The 8,778-nt window shown below is 30.2% G+C and overlaps 2 protein-coding genes across 2 annotated transcripts; both read right to left on the bottom strand.

Moving 5' to 3' along the window:
- Positions 1-303: 303 nt before the first annotated feature.
- On the bottom strand, positions 304-1,434 carry LOTGIDRAFT_153358 (hypothetical protein; the record flags this gene model as incomplete). Its single annotated transcript, XM_009057258.1, has 2 exons — positions 304-402; positions 1,210-1,434. 2 exons carry the CDS (start codon positions 1,432-1,434, stop codon positions 304-306), a joined length of 324 nt encoding a protein of 107 aa, XP_009055506.1.
- Positions 1,435-4,818: 3,384 nt separating this feature from the next.
- On the bottom strand, positions 4,819-5,874 carry LOTGIDRAFT_105149 (hypothetical protein; the record flags this gene model as incomplete). Its single annotated transcript, XM_009057257.1, has 1 exon — positions 4,819-5,874. One exon carries the CDS (start codon positions 5,872-5,874, stop codon positions 4,819-4,821), a length of 1,056 nt encoding a protein of 351 aa, XP_009055505.1.
- Positions 5,875-8,778: the final 2,904 nt, after the last annotated feature.

Genomic DNA, 8,778 nt, shown 5'->3' with positions numbered 1-8,778 from the left:
TTGATATCGATTGAGGTAGATATATCATTATCAACAAAATATAGTTTTACGTATTCAAAGTCTGTTGCTCGTAAAAACGCAAAATTCCTTATTTCCCCTATATTTTGTGGTTTTGGATTTCTAATAATACTTGCTGATGGTGGACTTTCCGTCTCCAATATCATATCAAAATTACTCAATGAAAGATTATCTTCTTCATTATCTGGTATGATTAACATTCTAAACCTATCTATATATTTTCCACTCGTTTTAATTTCATTTAAGTGGTTAACCTTGTTGTTTTCGTGGTTAATTTCAAATTCTTTAGATTCTACATTTTTTGATAAACTGAAGAACTTTTTGAGCGTTAAATTTATTAGAAAAACGAGGGTTTTGTCTGAAGAATATTGAATCAACTTTTACCTGAAAAGAAAAATTAATTTCCATTATAAGTTTTCCTCGGAAATTAAAAAATATTGGTTGATAATCATCATCATCATCTGAATCAAAAATATTTTTGGGGTAAATAATATCATTTGGAACAGAATATACTCTTATATTTGCTGTAAATCCATATTTTTTATATTCATAGTCTTTTGATTTATCAATATTATCAGTAATAGAAGGATCATCATCAAAACCTCCAAATGGAAGATTGAAATAATATGATTCTTTCTTGAGAAACTTTTTTCTAATGCGACTATATTTTTGTCCTGTTTCAAAACTAGGTTATTAATAGTGGTTATCTGTTGTTGAATAACACTATCATCAATGTTTTGTATTTGTTGTTGAATATAGGTTTTGATTTCGCTATCATCAATGTTTTGTATTTGTTGTTGAATATAGGTTTTGATTTCGCTATCATCTATGTTTTGTATTTGTTGTTTAATATTTCTTAGTTCTTTTTGTAATTCACTGTTAAGTTTAGTTTCCAGTGCATTTAATTCCTGTTGAAACGTATCTTCATTTTCATCTGGAATGTTATCTATTAATTGTTGAATGTCTAATTTTTATTTTGCAATCTTATCCTCTAATTTAGATATTAATGAAATTAAACTTTGTAACTCAGTTTTATTCGCTACGTTGACCAATTCTTTTTGAATAAAACTTATTAAAGCTTTTACCTCTTGTTGTAGTTTAGTATCATTAACAAAATTTTTATTATTTAGTTGACGTTTGAAGAATCTTTTCACATTACTTTTTTTTATCTTCTAAATGGTTTTTATTTACTTCAATTGAATTTATTTGTTCCCGTAAATATTTCTTGTGAACAGCGTCATTATCGTTTTCGGGAGACTTTAAATTAGTTATGGTAAAATTGTTCATATCTAAATCACCTTGAAGAGTGTCTCCGATTTGATCCACAAAGTAAGGTTTCGCTTTATTTATCCACGCTGTAGTGTTAGGTTTTTTAGTTTCTAAAGATAAAGAACCTAATCCAAACTTGTTCGCCATTTTTATTGATATAATTTATTACAATTTCTTCGAACTGTTTTCCTAAACTCAACTGATATAAAACCCAAAGTGAAAGCTGACCACAAAACTTTTGTCCCGGTAATTGAATTTGAAAGGTAGAACATTTGATTGGTTTATTAGTCAATTGCACTATCTCTTCAGTGGGTTCTAATCCATAGGAATCGAAGAAATATAAGTCATTTGAAGAGTCTTTGTACAAAGCAGAATGATGAACTCCTTTTTGATCGGAAGTATGTATATTTGTTAAAGCGTAAAATTTACCTTTCTTATGTTTCAGATCAATTATTTCATCTCTCATACAATAATAAAACGGTGATATATTTAACTCATTCGCCCATTTCATAAGTTGAAAGTTTGTCGTTGTGTCGCTTCCATATTTATCGAGAAATTCATTCATTTTTAAAAGTCGGTTTTTTGAGGAGTATACGGTAAGTATTGTTGAAAACCCAATTGATGAAATATATACGTAGTTTGTGTTTGAAAAAAATTGTATTACATTCTGATAAAACACATTCAATAATATTTTGAACATAAATTTGCATTTAAATTTAAAAAATTTAAATTTAAGAAAGCGTAAATGCTTGTCTACATCTAAATTTCTTCTATCAAATTCTTCATCATCATCTTTGTTTTCGAGAAATTCATTCATTTTTTAAAGTCGGTTTTTTGTAGTTCATTTTGATAAAACCTTCCTATGATTTGTTCTTTGTCTTGATCGATTAATTCATATGTCGGAGGTGATGTGGTGTTTACTTTATCAACGATGAATATTTCGTTTGTCCAGTATCCAACGTAACCTTTTTCGAATTTGCTTTTATATTTGAAAATACGAACTCGATCTCCGACTTTAAATTTGGGTTTGATATTTAAATTGTTTATTTCATTTTCATAGTTATGTTGTGCGTTAATTGACTTTATAATATTTGGATTACTCGAGGCTTGTGTTGGTGTGACACTTATAGATGAATGAATTTTGTTATTGTATTCATCTACAACCTCTGGTAATATTTTAAGCCATTTTTGAGATTTCAATTCCGTGAACTTTTTGAATATTTTATTTTTTAGAGTCCTGTTATATCTTTCTATTACTACAGCTTTACCTTCGTTATGCGTGCTGTAAATTTCAAACCCCAGAGATTTCATATTTTTGTTATAAAATTCACTTCCTTTATCTACCCACAGTTTTTCTGGATGTCGGTTAGATTGTTTCATAATCGTTTCAAATGCGTGTTTGACTGATAATCCTGTTTTGTTTTCCAAAGGAATAACCCAAGCATATCTCGTATACAAATCTATAACTGTTTAGCAAATATTTAAATCCTCTTTCGACTGGCATATGAATTATATTGGCTGACCATATTTCATCTTTTTCAAACACTTTAACTTTTAAAAAGTTTTTAGTTTTTCTAAATTCTTTATGAATTTCATCCGCTAATCCCATGCCTAATTTCATCTTTGCTTTTAACAGTTTAATGATTAATGCTCTTTGCATTCTCTCTTTGAAAGTTGGATTTGGAATATTTTCAAGTTCGATTATCATTTGTCTGTCTGCTTCGTGTCTGAAGTTTATGTCTTTGTTTCTGTATAGTATGTCGTGTTTAAGCGCAGCGGCGTCAACTCTATTGACTGTTTCTTCCCCTGGTTTGGGTTTATCGTTTTCGTCTAATCGCAGATCTAACCTAGTACCTGGACCGGTGTAATTATGACCGGGAAGATGTTTTTCTTCCGGATATTTCGCCCATGGAAATCCAGGAAGAGAACCCAATGATTTTTGTATATCTCTTGAACCGAAATAAGTTTTTGGAGCGTGAGCGACAATCATTTTTATCCTATAACTTTAAAACCTTTTCCTTTCCTTTCTTCTAATCTGCTGTTTCGTAGATCTCTTATTAGTTTCACTGCGTCGCTTATACTCTTTCCCGCTTGCGCGATTGAGCCGACGGCTTTCGCTCCAGTTGAAATGAGTGATTTGTTGTTTGAAACAAAGCTAGCTACTTTTGGAATTATTTTTGGACCTAGAGAAAATATTGATGAAAAGATACCGTCGCCCGAATAATCTTCGAATTTGTGTTGTTCGTGTATTAGAATTAAACTCATCCTATTTTTAAATGAGTTAATTTAACGAAGATATTGTGGTCTGTTTTTTTTTCCAAAAAAAGAGTTATCTCTTTTAGACTAAAAATAACATTATTTAAAACGAGGCTATTAAAAACCGGATGTTTAGCGAAACAAGGATGTTATTTTATATAAGGGTATTTTTAATATGCTTTTTTTGATTGAATGTAGGAAATTGATTGAAGGTGTTTTTTGGTGTATGGGTGTTTAGGTCTTTTTTTAAGTGTAAGAATTTATGAAATGTAGGGTATTTTTTAGTGTAAGAATTTATGAAATGTAGGATGTTTAGGTGTAAGAATTTATGAAATGTAGGGAATTTAGGGCTTTTTTGGGAGCTTATATATTGGTCGCATTTTCCCCATGAAATGAAATGGAATCGGGAATTCCCATGCGACCAATCTATAAGCTCATACACTACTATTAAATGGTTTCGATTAATATCAGCTGACTACAAAATGCAGAGAAAAGTTCAATTTATCGTTCGGCACCAAAATCCCGCCGATCAGATTACAAAATAACTTCTTTGTTACAATTTTTCCAAACCGAAACCGAAAGTCGTGCGAAAATTTTGACTGTGCAGCATTTTTTCATTATCGATGTTGTACACCATATAATTTTCAAATCGACCCAAATAACAACCAAAATAGAATTAACAATTTTCGATTAATTTTGGCAAAAAAGTACCGAACGAATTTTTCATTCATCGTTTGTTACGAAACACAACAAAATTTGTCGATAAGTACGCCCTCTTCAGTCCATTTTCAAACAAGATGAAATGAAGTAAATGAAAATGATGATAATTACCAGAAAATACAGAGATACAAATCATAAGAATTATAAAAATAAAACAACAGATGTTTTCTTTAATTAAAATATAACTTTCATTGAAGGGAGAGTTGAACGATGTACTATGCCGAAATGGCAGTATAAAACTGAGAAATTCTATGCACTAAAGAAATATCTGAGTTTGACAATCATAAGGCTTATAATAAAAAAGAATACGCAGCAATAAAGAATACGCAGCAATAAATTCGTATCTCAATTTACTCCATGTAAGCTTACAAACAATACCGATGACCATAGTAATATAATATGAAAATCTGTTCATGACGTCACGAGTAAACAATAGAATCAATCACCCTGTCCTACAGACAGAGGAAGATAAGCATTATCGAAATAAATAAATCCCTATTCAACCCCTGAAAATGGAGAATTTGTCCCTTTAAATGTGATATACTTCATAACAATTTATTGTGTACAATTTTTAGACCATATTTTCAATAACTTGCCAGGGGGAACCTTATGCCATGTAATCACACTTTTCTTTTTATATCTACACAGATCTGCATTCGTTCCTGTACCATTGCGAAAACCGGGAATATGTTCCAGTGTGTATCCCAATTGTCGGATACATAGGGAAACGTAAACATCTTCCAAATGGTAAAAAGGCACATTTCTGGAGATTTCAAAAACTTGCTGTGCTGTTTTGTTTGTGAAAATATAGCCCGTGCCTGAACAAAATCCTGGATATTTTTTACTCGGATAACTTTCAAAACCCGCATACCATTTCGAGGATTTTTTTCGGATTGGTGATGCACTTTTAAAACAATAGCCCCCAACAGAATTGATTAACTTTTGAGAGTTAGTCCGTAAATATTCGTTCAACCAATTGAGATTGATCCACATATCATCGTCTGTCTTAAGAATGTATTTAGCATTGTTACAGAATAAAGTAACAAATTTAAATCCCATCATTGTTTTGTAGGTTAAATTCTGATAACTGTCTTGAAAATCCTCCATGATGATGTCTTTATAAATTTTTGCTTCCTGGAACAAAATATTCTTATCAGAACTGATGCCGAAAAAGAAAGCATATCTGGTATTAGCGGTGTTATTCCTTGATGCAGATACCCACGTTTTTCTGATTGCGTTTCTATTGGCAATATTTCTAGGAATGGAGAAAATAATAATAAAAATATCTACAGTGATATCATTCTGTACTTTACAGATATTACTGTTTATTATCTCATATTTAAAGTTATGTAGAAAACAGTTTGAACACTTATCTTTTCTCACTGTTTTATTTGACAATATGACGTTCTCTTTTCGCACTGTTTTATTTGATAATATCTTATCTTTTCTCACTATTTTATTTGACAATATGACGTTCTCTTTTCGCACTGTTTTATTTGACAATATCTTATCTTTTCTCACTTTTTCATTTGACAATATCTTATCTTTTCTCACTGTTTCATTTGACAATATGACGTTCTCTTTTCGCACTGTTTTATTTGATAATCTCATGTCAATTTTCACTGAAATATCTTTTCTCGTTATTCTATTTGATAGTATTTTACTGTCACTAATGTATTCTTCGACGGTATTATACAATAACCTGTTGTCTTTCCAAACTTTTAAGAAGTCGTAACTCGTTGACAAAATTCGGTTTTTAGCAGCAACATTAAATAAAGTAGAAGAGTTTGTATTTGGTGTATAAACAATAGATATTGTTAATATAAATCCAGTCCAAACAAACAGTAACTTTAGTAAATATCGATATGTAATATTCCTTCGCATATTTAATGTTAGAAATATTCAAACACATAAAACACGCTATAAATAATACGCAATAGTAACAATAATGAGTAACGCATTAATCAAAGTGATGACAAAAACCACGATGTTCAAAAAATGAAAATAGATTCTATTATGGAAAACTATTTTAGCCTGTGAAACACGACACTACATAGGACATACGTTACAAACCTGATTCCAGTAACACTTACTTAGTAACAAAACACATTATTAAGTATAAAGTCACGCTATGAGAATGGTATCCCACATTAAGGTATGATATTCACTGGATCCAACATCATAGTAGAAAATCCAAATCAAGATATGATATTCAACATCAAGGTAATTTAGTCGAGTAAAATATACAGAATCACAGCACTACCCTTTAACATCAAGACACAACATCAGCCAAATGAAATGAAATGAATGGAGTTTTACGTCCTACTTTCAACATCAGCCAAGGCACAATGTACAACATTAAGGCACCAAACATTAAGATGCACTAATCAATATCTATCATTAGGACCTAACATAGAGCAATTTAAACGCATTAACACTGAAGCCCGATAGAAAGTAGACCCAAAGTCATTAATACATATAACCCAACCTATGTACAAATATATCACTCAACCTGTGTAATAAACAAATTGAAAATTCGGTTCTAATATTTCCATTTATTATTTGTAGTAGTTTATTCACTCAGACACAGTACAGTGTAACACGACGGAACAACAAACAATAAATACATAATATACAATATTATTATAATAATATATAATATTATAATAGTTTTGATAATCTTTTAACGGAAATTTACAAGTTTCTCTGTATTTTGGTATATTTATCGACAGTAAACAACCCATTTTAGTTTCATTGGGATATTTTATATAATATTTGGGGATAAATTTGTTTCTAATTAACTCTACTTCAGGATGTGGGCAAATGAGTGGGTAGTGATACTCATTACCTATACCAACATTACAGAATCTTTCATTTCGAGGAATTTTGGTCCATCTACCAACTTCGTTAGGAATTTTTAGATTACATGTTCGCAGTTTGGTTAAATATAGTGTGAGGGTTTGTAATCACCTAAGGATATACCCTATCGAAAATCAGAAAAATTGAAAAATATTGAGTATGAGTTATTGTCCTTATTCTTGAAAACGCGTTCAATTTTTAGGTTGTAAGCACTCTAGAATGCACAATTCTTGACGGTTATCTTTTATATCCGTCATCCATTTAAATTGTAGTTTGTTTTGTGTCTGTAATTCGAACATTATAATATAAATCTTACTTGACAATTTATTAGAATTTATTATTTTGAACCAAAACGATAACATTCGTGACTTTATGTTGACCCTTAATGGTAACCTACCCAACTCCCCATAGATCATAAAGGAGGGAGTGGATGATCTTACTCCAAGAATTCTCTTGCAGAATCCAAGGTGAAATTCTCATAGCCCCAAATTTCACACTCATATAGAAGTATCGACTGTAAAAGTACATCGAACAGTTTAAGTTGTATCTTAAGTGGGATGCGAATGTTTCTGATTTTCCTGTACAAAGCAAATAATGCTTTATTTGCTTGCTCGATTAGTCTCTTTCTGGCTAATTTGAATGTTCCATTGTAGTTACAAATCAGACCTAGGTAATTATAAGAGTCTACTATATCCAGGGTAAAATTATTTATATATTGAATTTTGTATTATTAACCTATATAATAGCAGATACAAATTTACAGATTGTTATATAGTCGATTACAGGACGGCTTATATTTATATCAATCGAACGAGTATGTGTTCTAATATAATTTTATATGCTTAAAGCGCTTTTTTAGAAATCCCAAGTATTTTTATCAGTTTTATACCAATGTAACATTTTTTTGTTTTAAAACTGTGATTTTTAATTCGCTAAATGTATAATTTAACTGTTATAACCATAATTTTATGTTTTTAGTGCTTTTATCTAATATACTTTATACTAAATCGATTTTAATTCAATTTTGGATGTGCCATAAGTCTGTAAAGTTTTGTATTTAGTACTTTAACATTTTAACATACTGATACTCAATGAATTTCAAATTATTTTATAACATTTTTAATATATTCAAGTATTTTATAACACCCTGAAATGTCTTTTACAAGTATTTTACAACATATTTAAATGATATATTATCATTCTCCTCTTACCAAATTTTAAACGCTGGTAAAAAAAATGTTTTTGTTTTTATTCCTATAATCGAAGAATAAGTTCTTGAAATGTTCTAAATTGCTTCCACTATTGCCCAGCATCTTGAATCTCAAACAAATCGTTCCACGATAGAGACTACAGTTTTTATCTAATCTTGATGAAACTTGGTATGCATATATATATTGATGAGATCTCAGACAAGTTTGAAATTGGTAATAATCAAATGAACGGTTTCGGAGTTATTGCCCTTAAATTAGTAATAACTCGTCAAATTTGCCTTGACTTAGTAAAAACTTGTCTTGGTCAAGTTAGAAATTGGTAATAATCGGATGAACAGTTTCCGAGTTATTACCCTTGTGTGTACAGCGATGAGACATTGTTCGTGTTTGAATATGATGATAACTTAATGAACTGTTTCAGGTTTTTGCCTTGACTTAGAAGTGA

The sequence above is a fragment of the Lottia gigantea genome (assembly GCF_000327385.1).
Source record: "Lottia gigantea unplaced genomic scaffold LOTGIsca_3, whole genome shotgun sequence".
Lineage (NCBI taxonomy): Eukaryota > Metazoa > Mollusca > Gastropoda > Lottiidae > Lottia > Lottia gigantea.
This window is presented reverse-complemented; position numbering and strand designations above follow the sequence as displayed.